Below are 15,162 nucleotides of genomic sequence, written 5' to 3'. Positions count from 1 at the left end.
CCGCAACTTACAGGACTTAAAGGATCTGCTGCTAACGTCTTGGTGCCAGAAACCACAGCACACCTTCAGAGGTCTAGTGGAGCTCATGCCTCGACGGGTCAGGGCTGTTTTGGCGGCAAAAGGGGGACCCACACAATATTAGGCAGGTGGTCATAATGTTATGGCTGATCAGTGTATATTTGAATATGTTGGTGGTTCTTTGTCTTTGACCCAAATTAGCTATGACTCTTATGATTATGATGACCCATTCGTCTCTTTAACAAACTATCCCCATGTGGAAAATCTACATTCTATCCTCTGCATTCAGTCTGCCAAGTAACCATGAAATGTCTGGAAATCCTTCCAGCAACCATGACCTGTCATAATGATGTCATAATCTAGCCTAGGGAGTCACATGACCCCCAAGATAGACTGTTAAACCAGGCTCAGCTAGGTGACCACTGTATGATTAAATGGATGAAGTTATGGATGAGAGTTCTAATGTGAGGGAGGGCTTTAATATAATGGCGTCCAGCGTTTAGCTGACTGAAAGTAGTTTGCTGTGTGAGGTATGGCCACAGGAAGTTATATTTTCCTGTTAGAGCATCACACCAATGTCTCTAATGTAGGTGTCCTGGCTTAAAGCATGTCTGTGTTTTTGTGTGTGGCATGGCACACAATACTATAGGGCTGTAGTAGCTGAGTGCTTTTATACTGCAAGATACTAACAAACCTGCGTAGTGGTTACAGAAGTGATTCTCCTCTTCCTATCTAGGGGCTCTCTACACCCTTCTGCATGTAACCCCAGTGTCAGTTCAGAGGATGCTAATCGACATGCTACAACATCGCTGGCCTACTGCAATGCCACCCAAAACCTTGCTACTCCTGCTCCGAATAGCTCGGGCTGGACCTGCAGTCCCGCAGCCGTAGTTAACAGAGCTAGCACTGTAGCCGGACTCGTAGCGGCCCTCCGGCCAGATCAGCAGCTGTCGGTTATCAGAGCGAACCCTGTTGACACAGTTAGCAGATAGGCCAACGGCATTTGTGCAGAAGGCTGAGCACGACGCCGCGGATGGAAATAGAACGCCGCCGTCGGTCCAATTACCTTATTAGGAGGATCTGCTCATTGACGCCTCCCCCCACCCTGTTCCCTCTCTCAGCTTACCCAGGTGGCTGGGCTGTTGCGTAAACGTGCGGGGCCCAGGATGGGAAGCCGTCACCCACCTCAGCACTTCCGGAACAGTCCATTTGCCTAGATAGTGCTGTGGCGTCTACGAGCGGGAGGGCGTGGGGATTATCACTGGGGACGCCTAGTGACCTAGGGTGGTCCGGGTGCCTAAGCTGTTCGCTTGTATCTCTGCAACGTTGGTTCAAGTCTGGACAACTGCTTTTTCAGCGAATACTCTCTCGTCAATCTTATCTTTTTGGTCTCTACCCTCAATGAAGGATGAAACTGTCACTTGTCTGTATTCATAGCCTATGGCAGCAGTCACAAAGTGTACTTTGTGTCATCACAAAAACCGAGATCAGAACCGTTCTGTGAAGTCTGTAAAGCATCTTTATTGCATTTAACAAATATTCACATGTTACGTGACCTATACCACATGACTAAGCAAGTTAACATTTGTTATTTGTACTGCTTAACTATTGGCCTGTTGATTTAAAACCCTGTAGAATTGCTGCAAATCGGCAATAAAACAGATCTGCCTTTCAGTTCAAGCCAATACCATCCTCCTTTTCATGCTCCCAATGAAACGTTTAACCACTCAGGCCAGGGGAACACTGTAGGCGGAATATAATCACTAGTCAAAATGCCTGTGTCCATTCGTGGCTAATTTAGGAAGGTTCCGATTGGAGCAAGCTAGCCACCCAAGGGCAACAACATAATTAAATAATGTCAATGTTTTCTGTCAATAGAGTTTTGATTTTGATGTGATCTGATTTGTCTAAAGCCATGGCTTCTTTTGATGAGGGTTTTCTTGCTCCAAAACTATCCAGTTGATCTCAGCTCAACACTTAATTTGTTAATTATAAATGTTTTATTTAATAAAGAGAAGCCAAGTGGGAAGCCAAACACATAAGTAAATACTGAGAGAGATGGGCACTGGTTCACTCCCTTGGATCATTTCTTCTCTGGTAGAGTTCCTATTGTGAATTGAGGAACATGAAAACATTAAGAGCCTGGCTTCCTTTGGCATCCATGAACACAGCTGACTGGGATTTACACCACAAACATGTCCAGTGTATTGACACTAGTATTGTTTAGCCATAGTCAGTAAACTAGACAACTAAGGCCATTTTTCCCTGAGTATGTATGTCCAGCTCGCTACAAAGTATGTTAATCATTCAAAATAACTACAAACCAGACAACTATTACTTAACTCTTATTTTTTGTTTACAAAAACAGTGTTATAGACAATGTAACTCCTTTGAAATTATACACTGTACATTCTACCGCAGGTACACAAAAGGAGAGCTGGACATTGCCTACATCACATCACGAATCATAGGTCAGTATGCTTTGGATATCAGTCATACTAATGAAACTGTACCTTCTTTATCGTGTGTTTGTGTGTTTGTGTGTTTGCGTGTGTGTGTGTGTGTGTGTCAGAATGAGAGAGAGAGAGACAATTCCAAATAGAGCGTTTCCATTTTTTATTTGGGGATGGTCTTGTCCACATTTTGGGTTCTAGGAGAGATGGTCTCTGCCTTTTGCTTTCTAGGTTTTTAGGGGTATAGGAGAGCATTGCTTGGCTGGGTGTTATATCCTCAAACATACATTCACATATGCACAAACATCCCCCTAGTAATTCACAGCTGTGAGGTCGTACTCTAGTTACAGACACAGTCACTTGGTGTTATCGGAAGCTGGTTTTTACTAGATTGGAAGCCAGTAATGTCAGATTAGACATGTTGTAGTAGGTTACGTAAAAGAACGTAGTAGTTTAGGATAAGTAAGTTAGGAACAGGTATAGGGTTAGAGTCATGGAAAACATCCCTAACTTGGCTCAATATGTAAGTTAGGTTTTTACATCACATAATTGAGGCATCCCTTCTAGACACGACTTCCAAGTGTCCCTATACATAATGCATAGCATGTCACCTTTGACCCCTCTTCTGAACCCCTGTTCTTACTCAATAAATACCATAAAGTACAACGTAAATTCACACCTGGGCATAGGGATGTTCAGTTGTTCAAAACTAAGCTAAGCTAACTGGCTAACGTTGACTTGGCTTCCTGACTTCGTCCTCAGCTGTCACTGGCAATGCCCATATATCTCCTTCTTTGTGCCCTCCCAATGGCTGCCTCTCTGTCTCCTGCCAGTGATGTCCTATCCTGCGGAGACCTTGCAGATTGGCAACCAGAACCATGTGGAGGACATCCGCTCCTTCCTGGATTCGAGGCACGCTGACCACTACACCGTCTTCAACCTGTCACAGCGCAACTACCGCGGTGCCAAGTTCTCCAACCGGGTGAGCGAAATGGAGAGAGGGTGTGAAAGGGTATGTGTATTATACTCCCAGGTTACATTTAATCTGTCGTTCACTCTGCCCCCTCCAGGTTTCAGAGTGTAACTGGCCGTCCCGGCAGGCTCCCAGCCTACATAACCTGTTTGCTGTGTGTAAGAACATGCACAACTGGCTCAAACAGAACCCCAAGAATGTGTGTGTCATCACCTGCTCGGTAAGATGAGAACCAGAGCAGTTATTTTGATTCGTAATAGTCTTCTTCACTCTGTCCTTCCTCCCATTTTTTGATCTAGTTTTATCCTGGGTTTGTCCTGTGTTACTGTGGTCCAAGATTAACTCAGCTTGGAGTACCTATGCTGCTCCTATTTGTTTCTGTTTCATCTTTAGTTTCCGTCTTTGGCATTGCAAACCTTAAATAAGTACAGTTATCTGTATTAAAAAAAGAATAGACAAATATATTACTATTAAATGAATACTGGATTGTGCATCAAAACTAATTACGAGTAGACAAAACGTTATAAAATCTGTAAGTGTACTGCATGTTTTTAACTGGGGAATTCGTGTGGAACGCATTTAGTTTATAATAATTTGTCAAAATCTCAATCTGATTGATCTGCAATCACACCTATTTATATCTCTGGATATATTCATTAAACAAAATAAATATCGCATAAAACAAAGATATATTTAGACACTGTCTGTGTTACAGTACTCACTGTGACAGATGTGAGGGGATGTTTGTGCTACAGCCACTAAACGCCACGGGGGATCGCACAAACGTAGCATAGGCCGCTTTGAAGTGGCAGGGCTTTAGGAGGGAAAGACTGAAAGGTGGGGATGGACGGGTCATGTGGTGGCTCGGGGGTGGAAGGTGTTGAGCCAAGGAGCAATACTGTCGCTCTCTCGTTCTCCCTCTAAAGGACGGCCGCGCCGCCTCAGGTGTGCTGGTCTGTGCCATGTTCTGCTTCTGCCACCTCTTCACCGATCCTGTGCCCGCCATGCAGCTGCTTAGCGCCAAGAGACCCGGCTCAGGCCTCTGGCCCTCGCACAGGAGGTAGGGTACACAGTGTTTGTCTCTTTGCATGTGTGTGTGTGTGTGTGTGTGTGTACAGGCATTCCTTTGTGTGTTTATGCTAACTGATTGCTAATAATTGCAGTGGAAAACAAATCAGTTGCAATTCTAGCCAAATCAAATGATCCATGTCAACATTCTTCACCTCCCTGACTGTGAGATACGTAGAACCTTCTGTCCTCCTATTTCCAATGTTTTCCCACAGAGTTTCAGGGCATGGTTTTATTACACAAGCCATTTCTTCCTCCGATTGCTGATTAGGTACAATCCCAACGAGGTGGCTGATGTGTGCAAAACCCGGTCAATCAAAACTGCCGCGCGATTTTGATTTCGGACTTTTCCACCAACAAATACACAGCGTACAAATACGTTTCTAGTAGATAACTTCACAAACATTCCACCCCCTGTATTCCTATATATTGATAGCTGGTTTTCAGGCGTTATACACATTGTTCAGGCGTGTTGGGTGTGTGGTGTAACCATGGGTATGTTTCTCTCTCCGGTCTAGGTACATAGGCTATGTGTGCAACATGGTGTCAGAGAAGCCCTCCCTGCCCCACTCCAAGCCGCTCGTGGTCAAGGCCGTCACCATGAGTCCCGTACCTTGCTTCAACAAACAACGCATCGGCTGCAGACCTTTCTGTGAGGTCCTCATAGGAGAGACGAAGATCTTCTCTACAGCACAGGACTATGAGAGGATGCGGTTGGTATACACACACACACACAACTTTACTTGTATGTGAATGTTTTTTTGTCCAATCCTATATTCCCTCATATATAACTCTGACACTAACCTTATCCCTACCCCAAGATTAAAATAGCCTTAAAAGAGGACTGGCTCCGATGATTTGCTGTGGCGTACAACACTTGTAAAGACTGGTTGTCATGAGAACAGTAGTACACATCCACACATACACGCACCATCTCTGACTATCATTTCTTTCTCCTGTCTGTCGGCCTGTCTCCCAGAGAGCACAGGGTTCAGGAGGGGAAGGTGGTCTTTCCTCTCGGTGTCAAGGTCCAAGGTGACGTGGTCATCTCGGTCTATCACATGAGGAACACCATCGGAGGACGACTGCAAGCCAAGGTACATTATAGTGCTAGCCTAGTGTAACAGAGACCAGCGAGTGCTGCGCAAACGATTGGAAAACCCACTCCCCGACGCCTTAAGAGGTGCTCGAGCGACAGACGCGAGGGCACATGGGTTTTAGCCTCCTCGGCCAGGGCCCCCGACTCCCATCCTGAGGACCCGGGTTTGAGTAGGACCTGTTACACTAGCACGCTAGCAATGACACTCACATAGATCATGGTACACTATGCTACGGGAGGTGATGTTTGTTCTGAAACATTGGCAGTAACTGGCTAAGATTACGCTCTGGGAGTTAGAGATATTGGATTACAGACTAATCTGACAGAGGCTGTACGATCTTCATGGAATCGTCGGTCCCCGGCGGACATGTCTTTACAGTGTCTTTGTTGGAAACGCTTGTTCTTCCTAATAACTCTGTGAATCCTGGTGGGTGTTTGCAGGTGTCTAACACCCAGATATTCCAGATCCAGTTCCACACAGGCTTCATCGCTCCGGGCACCACAGTGTTAAAGTTTACAAAGTGAGTACCTGTTTCCTGTCTTCAGTTAATGTGTTCAGTATTATGTCATGTTCAAAGGTAAGTGTATGTTGTGTTATGGACAATGGCTTTTTTGATATAAAGAATTAAGAAACTATCTGACACACACATTCACCTACACACATTTCTAGGCCCGAGCTCGATGCCTGTGACTCCCCAGAGAAGTACCCCCAGCTGTTCCATGTGTTGGTGGACATTGAGGTGGAGAGTACAGACAAGCAGAAGGACCTGACCCCGCCCTGGGAGCAGTTCCCGAATAAAGACCTCATCCCCAACGTACTGTTCTCCTGTCACCAAGAGCACCAGGACGCACTTGCCATCGCAGGTAAGGGGAAGACAACACACTGATAGACACACACACACAAAGGCGCACACACACAGTACAGATGGTCAATCACACATATTCAGAGTCACAGATGGACGCTGTTTCAGTCCAGATGGGCGCGCGCACACAAATGCTTATACACAATGCTTATACACAAATGCTTATACACAATGCTTATACACATACGCACAGACACATGCACACGCACCCACCCACATACCCCAGCTTGTATGTACACACAGATACAAATATGCATACAGATAGACAATGATGAGCAGGGACAAGTGGCCCACATAAAAAGACAGGTCCACTGACATGATGTACTCACCCAAATAGAACCTAGGTACACAGACACTCACATGGACAGGAGTACCGGAGGGCTGCTGGTGAAGTCTATGCTAATGTTGCCTTCATTTTCTCCTTCCAAGATGAGATGGAGGGACTGGATTTGGAGGGTAAGATCTAGAGTAGAAGAGATAGCGACACTAGCGACCATAGTTAGAGGAAGTCAGGTCCTCGGTGCAGACAGCTTGCGTGATGCGTATCTTTAGATTAGCCAAGTCACTACTGCAGTGGCTAGCAGTGTGGATGGCTTTAGCAAGTGTCCTGTACAATACCTTGTGGGAAACGAGCCCGTCGACCCCAGGCTTTCCTGATGTGACCTGCTGCTTATCTCTCTCCCTCCCTCTGTCCTGTCTCTGGCCATTGTAGAGCCCAGCCGTTCCCAGGGCGGACCGGAAGGCCGTCCTCACGGGGAGGAGAGTGAGCCTTCTGATGAGGAGATGCTGTCTCTGTCCAGCCAGCAGAGCAACGCTAGTGTGGAGAAACCCGGAGGGGCCCAGCCTGGCTCCAGGGGCCCCAAACGACCAGAGCCGCCCCAGGCCCCTGTGGCTGCACCTCCACCCCCAGAAGAGGTGGACCTCCTTGGCCTGGATGGGGCTTCTGTGAACCCTCCGTGTCCCACTGCCCCGCTCCCCACCACCACAGACCTGTTGGGGGATCTGTTCGGGGCCTCTCCCCAAACAGGTAGCGGGCCTACTTCGGCCCAGTCCACCCCCCAGAAAATACCCCCTCCCTCCACGTCCTCCTGTCCTTCTCCAGGTACGTAGGTACTGATCAGACCCTGAGGCTAATAACACCTTTGAATTGAGTGGTAACGCTGGATGCTTTTCTCTCTGCCCACCCAGCGTTCGACCCGTTTGGGGCTGGTCCGATGCCCAAGCCACAGGAGCTGATGGGTTCCTTCCTGGCTCCAGCAGGTAACCTCGGTAACCTGGGGCAGCCTGCCCCCCTCCTGCATGCAGCTCGTTCGCCATCCCCCACTATGCAGAACACTGGCATGGGTGAGGCATGACTAAACTGCATCTGTAGAGTCAATGTAAATCCACCATTCTTTCACTGCATCCATGACACTGACGATCCAGCCATTCTGTTGGGTTATGGACATACTATATATGCATGGTCATAATCTGCATATTAAATATTTCATTATTTAATATTTTTCTGGATGGATTTTTTTCTTTAAGGCATTAATGATGTAATTAGTTGCCTCAATGATGAATGCGTAGCAACAAACCTTAACTCTAACCTAGCGCTGCACAATTAATCGATAAATAATCGATATTGCGATATTGACGGCTTTCAGCTCCAAAAACGGTGAATGATATTCAGTTCACACGAGGCAATGGGCATCGTTGCATTGTACAGTTGTGCTCATAAGTTTGCATACCCTGGCAGAAATTGTGAAAGTTTGGCTTTGATTTAGAAAATATTTAAGGATAGTGATCATAAGAAATAATTTATTATCACATAGTTTTTGTGCTCCTTTTTAAATCATAATTATTACAGAAATCACCCAAATGGCCATGATCGAATGTTTACATACCCTTGAATGTTTGGCCTTGTTACAGACACACAAGGTGACACACACAGGTTAAAATTGTGATTAAAGGTGAATTTCCCACACCTGTGACTTTTTAAATTGCAATCAGTGCCTGTTTATAAATAGTCAATGAGTTTGTTAGCTCTCACGTGGATGCACTGAACAGGCTAGATACTGAGCCATGGGGAACAGATATATTTTTTTTTTCAAAAGACCTGGGTAAAAAAGTAATGGAACTTTATAATGATGGAAGATTAAAAGATATCCAAAGCATTGCAAATGCCAGTCAGTACTGTCCAATCACTTATTAAGAAAAATTTGGGGATCTCTTCATACCAAGCCAAGGTCAGGTGGACCAAGAAAGATTTCTGCCAACATTTCCAGACGAATTGTTAGGGAAACAAAGAAAACCCCACTGGAAACCTCAGGAGAAATACAGGCTGCTCTGGAAAAAGACAGTGTGGTTGTTTCAAGGAGCACATTATGAAAAAATTGCTTCATGGTCAAGAAGCAAGAAAGAAGCCTTTACTGCGCCAATGCCACAAAAAAGCATGGTTACAATATGCCCAACAACACCTTGACACGCCTCACAGCTTCTGGCACACTGTAGTTTGGAGTGACGAGACCAAAATACAGTTGAAAAGGTAGGTGAGGAACAGGAGGGGGTAAAATTAAGAGACCACTGCAAATTGAACGCATCTGTTCCTCACTCAAAACTTTTCTTTTAAACTTTTTTGGAAAGGAAAAAAAAAGGTGCAGTGGTCTCTTCATTTTTCCCAGTGCTGCAGAGCTTTATGGTCACAACCATAAGCACTATGTTTGGATAAAGGTCAACAAGGCCTATAGTGGACAGAATACCTTCCCTACTGTGAAGCATGGTGGTGGCTCACTGATGTTTTGAGGGTGTGTGAGCCCTAAAGGCACGGGGAATCTTGTGAAAATTGATGGCAAGATGAATGCAACATGTTATCAGAAAATACTGGCAGGCAATTTGCATTCTTCTACACGAAAGCTGCACATGGGACACTCTTGGACTTTCCAGCATGACAATGACCCTAAGCACAAGGCCAAGTTGACCCTCCAGTGGTTACAGCAGAAAAAGGTGAAGGTTCTGGAGTGGCCATCACAGTCTCCTGACCTTAATATCATCGAGCCACTCTGGGGAGATCTCAACTGTGCGGTTCATGCAAGACGACCAAAGACCTGGAGGCATTATGCCAAGATTAATGGGCTGCTATACCACCTGCAAGAATTCAGGGCCTCATGGACAACTCTTACAAAAGACTGCTTGTGGTCATTGATGCTAAAGGGGACAATACACAGTACAATACACAGAACTAAGAGTATCCAGGCTTTTGAACAGAGGTCAGTTCATTTTTCTTCTTTTTTGCTGTGTTTTGTTTCATGATTGTGCCATTCTGTTATTCTGTAAAGTTGAATGTGTATCCCATAAGAAATAAAATACATGTTTTCTTCACAAATGGTACATATTACCAATTCACCAAGGGTATACATACTTTTGAGCAAAACTGTACGTCCGTAATAATTTTTCTTGCGGGTGCTGTAGGTGCTGTATTTTTGTAGATTACTTAAATACCTGGACTCATTTTGTTTAAATACCTGATTGTTTTTCAATTTTAGTTTGAGTTAACACTGCAACTGCTAGCGAAGATGTCTGCTTCAAGTTAGCGAGTTGCACCAAGATATATTGTCCCACATAGACAACAGCATGGTTATTAAACGTTTTGGCTTCAGTGTCGGTGCCTACAAACAAACTTACTATGGGAGTAAATATACCACAAGGGTTGAGAGGTTTTGCCTAACCAGCTATGGCAACGGCACAAAGATAACAAACGCTGCAAACGCCATTGCATTAAACAAGCAGTTAAATGAATAGTTCCACACAGGTTGTACCTTCCAATAGGTAACAAGTATAAAATAGAAAACACTGAACTTTAACTCGATTTTGATTCATTTTAATAGCACATTGCCCTTCTGTAAATGTGTGATGGCTGCATGATTTCTGTGAGATCTGTCTGTTGCAATCCTCTACAGGTTCCTCCAAGAAAATGGAAAAGTCTGTTTTTAAGAAGTCATCTTCAACCTCTCAGATGTGTCTTTTCAGCTGCTACATAAGTTTAGCCTGTCTGATGTTTGTGTGCTCTGATAGGCCGGAGCTCCCCAGTCCCGCCCACCCCCCCTGTGGTGACCATTCAGCAGCCTCCCAATGCTATGGGAGGCTGGGACTGGAAGAAACCAGCAGCTCCAGGTACACACATATTTAATGTTTTTATAGTCCTGTCACCCTAAAATGTATTCCCATTCAAAATGTTTTTCTTCCTAACCTGTAACCCAGTCCCAAACTTTAACCCCAAAAACCCCTAAAAACCACTGACCTTAACTCTCCTAATCTGTAACCCTAATTCTTACCCTAGTTTTAAAATGAAAATGTTGGCCTTGTTTTGTTACCCATCTGGGGATTTTTGTTCCTGGTCAGTATAGTAGAATGTGAGCAGACACACATACACATCGTTTTTCAATTAGCAAGCATGAATGTGTAGCAGAGCCCCCTGCTGGTTGTTTGATGTTGTGTCTTGTGTTAGGAGGGGGTTTCGGTATGGGCAGTAAGTCAGCCAGTACCAGTCCTACCGGGTCAGTCCACAGCACCCCCACACACCAGGTCAAACCAAATACCCTGGACCCCTTTGCCGACATTGGAAACCTGGGTGGCAGTCTGGGAGGTCAGTGACGGCTTTCAATACTGCATATACTGCTTGAAAAGATGTAATGTCATATTATGTCATTGTCATGGTTACCTTATAGTCATTCGCCGGATGATCCGTGTTGATTCCTTCTTATAGGAGGACCTTGCTTCTCCAGTAAGCCCACCACCCCTACAGGCACCACCCCTGCCTTCCCCCCCATGGGTTCCCCGTCACGGCCGCCTCCATCGCCCCAGCATGGCGGAGGGTGGCAGGCCAATACAGGATTCCCCTCCTGGCAGCCTGGTGGCAGTGGTGGACAGGCCGGTTGGCAGCCCCAAGCCCAGGGTGGCCCAGCCCCACAGCCCAAGCCCAGCCCCAGCCACTCCATACCCCACACCTCACCGTCCAACAGACCCAACTACAATGTCAGCTTCTCCGCCATGGGAGGAGGTGCTGCTCCCAATGCAGCGGGGAAACCACAGCCCAACATGGGTGAGTCAGTGGCAGACTGAGAGGCTGGTGACTATGCTGCTGTGTTGGGATTTGTAGTCCTTTGTGATAAGAACCCACGCATAATATGATGTATTGCTGTATTGTAAGTGGGTGATATGTCCTTTCTACCAGGTTCCAAGCCCAAAGTGGCAACGGCTAACTTTGATGACCTGCTGTCTGGTCAAGGCTTTGCTGGAGCCAAAAAGAAAGAAGGTCCCAGGACAATAGCAGAGATGAGGAAGGAAGAGATGGCTAAAGAGATGGACCCTGAGAAACTCAAGGTAGTTTTACAGTGGTCAATCACTAATCATAAACCCAAGATTGTTTTGCAGTGGTCAATCACTAGTCATAAACCCAAGATTGTTTTGCAGTGGTCAATCACTAGTCATAAACCCAAGATTGTTTTGCAGTGGTCAATCACTAGTCTGAAACTGAAGGTTGTTTTACAGTGGCCAATCACTTGCACTTACAAGATTTGGATTGTTTGGGGAGGGTGATCTCTCAACAAAAGATACACAACTAAAGAAAGCATGTGACATTTCTGTTGTGAGATCCCTTTTCCTCTGTCACTGGCTCTCCCCAGATTCTGGACTGGATCGAGGGGAAAGAGCGTAACATCCGGGCCCTGCTGTCCACCATGCACACAGTGCTGTGGGAAGGAGAGACCCGCTGGAAGCCAGTGGGCATGGCTGACCTGGTGACCCCAGAGCAGGTCAAGAAGGTCTACCGTAAAGCTGTGTTAGTTGTTCATCCAGATAAGGTGAGATGGAAGGATTTGCTGCACAGTTTAATATACACACCTACTGTATACAAGCTAGCACACATGCCTACTCACATACACAGACAAACTATCTGAAGTTGCATCCCTCTATGACAATAAGGGTTTAAAACCAAAACATACTTTTACTGTGATGTCTTTTTCATTGTCCAATTCTTCTGAAAATTGACACCAGTTGCCATGCAAAATGTCATTATTGCTACAGTAAAATCTAGCATATTATCCCACAGTGAACACAAAAACACTGCAAATTCTAGAAGGGACAGTACATAACCCACATTTCCCATTTCACCTGTCCAGTAAATGATGGTTGGGTTTTCCATTCCTCCCAGGCCACGGGACAGCCCTATGAACAATACGCCAAGATGATTTTTATGGAACTGAATGATGCCTGGTCAGAATTTGATAGCCAAGGACAAAAAGCACTCTACTGAGCCAAGAGAGTTCCTGCTCACCTTCCGTGACCCACCTTGTGATCCATAATCCAGCCCCATCAGGTCTGTGGTTCCCCCCTCCTTCTCTCTTCCGTTCCGTGGACTCCGTAGAGACTTCAGTAGCCAGACTAACAGTGTAACCGTGTTAGGAAAACAGATGCCTACAGCAAGCATCTGCTGGTGGGACTGTCCGACAAAAACTGGTCAAGCTTATCCCACATGTCCTAGCAGAGTCCTGAACCAACCTGAACACAGCATCCTCCAGCTGTCTGCGGACGTCAGCAGAAATGAAGACACCAGACAGATTATAGGACTTACCTGTAGTTCCAGTGTTGTTAGCCAGGTGGTATGTTGTAGCCAGGATGTATACAGGACTTTATGAAAAGGGGTCGCCAAGGATGAAGACAATGTTCTACACACTGTCACCTGTTTGATTTGGAACAAAACCTCTGGGCTGGGATTCCTTTAAATCTGCCATAGCAATGTTTACACCATGTCTTCATTTACAATATTCATCAACTAAGCATACATAACATTCACATAACATGTATATCCACTATTACATTCACACCGCAATAGGAATCACTAGCTGAGATAGGGTCTGGTTGACATTTTTCCTCGGCAGCTTTAAGGGTAAAGCAAATATCATAATAGACGGTAACCTAAGCGTGAGATTGCAAAGTTTTGAGCTGGATCAAATGTGCTTCCGCAGGACTCCAGCTGAGAGCTACCCAGATAATTATCAAGGGTGACTCATACACCAAGGCCTACAGGTTTTTGTCACATAAAAGTGACTCAGTGTTTTTTTTTTTAACTGGTTGGTTCATGTGTTTATTTATCCTCAGTCTTAAAAAATGTGTACATGTCTTTTGTTGTCTAAAGACTGATTCCAGCCTTCAGTCACCCTAAAGGTACTCACTGTCCTCTAAGGAACCATGGAATGTAAAGGATATTGCAAAATGATCCCATATCACACTACTGTACTTATGTAGGAACTAAACAGTTGCTGCTAATGTTTCATTAAGCCTATCAACATAATTTGTAGTGTACTACATTTTAATAATGTTAATTTATTGACCTTTACTGTCAGATGTTTGAATCTTTCTCTGATGCTTTTTGTTTTCTCTCCCAAAGATGTTTTTATTTTTATTTCTGCAGATTTTTTGTTGTAGGTTACAGTATTGTGCTATCTCTGTCTCCAGCTGAATAATTTTCTATTGAATAATAAGAAATTCATGTTTTTTCCAGATGGGTGTTTCAAAACCGCCCATTAAGTGAAGTGGGGCTTTGCGTTCACATTTGTTGGAAGCTCATCTTTTCTGCATGCACTGACTGGGACCACTAATGAAAGAACTTGGAAACTTATCTTGGCGAACATGGTGTAATTTCATAAAACATGCTCATGATTCTGGAGTTTGTTAAACCGCTATCCAGACCATAACATGGACTCCTCAACTTTCCTACCCCAGTATGACCTCATGTGACCTTTGTTACCACTATTGAAGGATTTCATAAAAACACACGGTACAATGCCTTGTACAACTATGTCTTAACATACTAAAAATTGCATATCAATGTTTAGGTTGGTTCTCTTTATCTTTGTGGACCATTTACATAAAAGAGAGCGAGAGAAACTGCACAGATATTTAATATGATACAAACATCCCCCAGTTTCTGTTGCACCTCTTGCATACTGACATTGTCAACCATTTCCTGGATTGCTGCTTTATCTGGTGACTATACCAATGGCAGGAGCTGTGGCTGTGTAGTATGCACCGTATGTATGTACACTGAGGTTAGTTTGTGTGTGGGTGTGTGTGGGTGCGTCAGAGATATTCCCTATATGCTCCCTATAACCCATATAGGCCCCTCGCTGACTGAAATCTCTGTCAATCTGCAATCTTAAGGCAATGTTAAAACGCTAACCTCTATACACATAGTGGATGTGTGTTGTTAGAACTGTTGTACGTACGTGAGGATGTGATACAATTTGGATACAACTACCGTATGTGTTTGCTTGTCTGCTGTAAAGGTATTACTGCTAATAGCGTACACTTCTGTTACTGTGTTGTTCTTCTGGGTTCTGTTCACCCCAACAGGATGTACATAGTGATGAAGTGCAATGCACAAATAAATAGAGAAAAAAAAGACTGAGAAACAACAAACTAATTGTGCGTCTGTTTTAATTTGTGGGACAAAATTATTTTCCTACAGATTATTCTGCAGCTATACATTCTGGGACTTTTGTGTGACCCAAAATCTAAGTCCAGTCAAGATTGTTATTCTTAATTACCAATATATTTATACCATATATGAACATATATTGTATTTGTCCAGACATATTTATGGCAGATAACAGTAATCACGTCTAGAATCACATGTTGGCCGCTAGAGGG

The 15,162-nt window shown here is 44.7% G+C and overlaps 1 protein-coding gene across 6 annotated transcripts in view; it reads left to right on the top strand.

The window, feature by feature from the left end:
• dnajc6 (DnaJ (Hsp40) homolog, subfamily C, member 6) overlaps positions 1-14,935 on the top strand; it is a 30,427-nt gene extending 15,492 nt beyond the window's left edge. For 4 of the 6 annotated variants that reach the window (XM_034293882.1, XM_034293881.1, XM_034293879.1 and 1 more), the window contains 17 exons: positions 2,440-2,489; positions 3,305-3,453; positions 3,542-3,664; positions 4,371-4,504; positions 5,031-5,225; positions 5,492-5,609; positions 6,053-6,132; positions 6,282-6,475; positions 6,904-6,930; positions 7,187-7,576; positions 7,663-7,818; positions 10,528-10,626; positions 10,961-11,098; positions 11,219-11,554; positions 11,687-11,835; positions 12,138-12,314; positions 12,665-14,935. In XM_034293882.1, coding sequence (XP_034149773.1) covers positions 2,440-2,489; positions 3,305-3,453; positions 3,542-3,664; positions 4,371-4,504; positions 5,031-5,225; positions 5,492-5,609; positions 6,053-6,132; positions 6,282-6,475; positions 6,904-6,930; positions 7,187-7,576; positions 7,663-7,818; positions 10,528-10,626; positions 10,961-11,098; positions 11,219-11,554; positions 11,687-11,835; positions 12,138-12,314; positions 12,665-12,766 — 2,617 coding nt within the window. In that variant the 3' untranslated portion in view covers positions 12,767-14,935. The remainder of the gene's footprint in view (positions 1-2,439; positions 2,490-3,304; positions 3,454-3,541; positions 3,665-4,370; positions 4,505-5,030; positions 5,226-5,491; positions 5,610-6,052; positions 6,133-6,281; positions 6,476-6,903; positions 6,931-7,186; positions 7,577-7,662; positions 7,819-10,527; positions 10,627-10,960; positions 11,099-11,218; positions 11,555-11,686; positions 11,836-12,137; positions 12,315-12,664) is intronic. The other 2 variants (XM_034293880.1, XM_010872397.4) reach the window with 2 other exon arrangements.
• Positions 14,936-15,162: the final 227 nt, after the last annotated feature.

This window comes from Esox lucius, chromosome 8, assembly GCF_011004845.1.
Source record: "Esox lucius isolate fEsoLuc1 chromosome 8, fEsoLuc1.pri, whole genome shotgun sequence".
Classification (NCBI taxonomy): Eukaryota; Metazoa; Chordata; class Actinopteri; order Esociformes; family Esocidae; genus Esox; species Esox lucius.
Note: the sequence above shows the minus strand (reverse complement) of the source record. Positions and strands in the feature narration are given on the sequence as shown.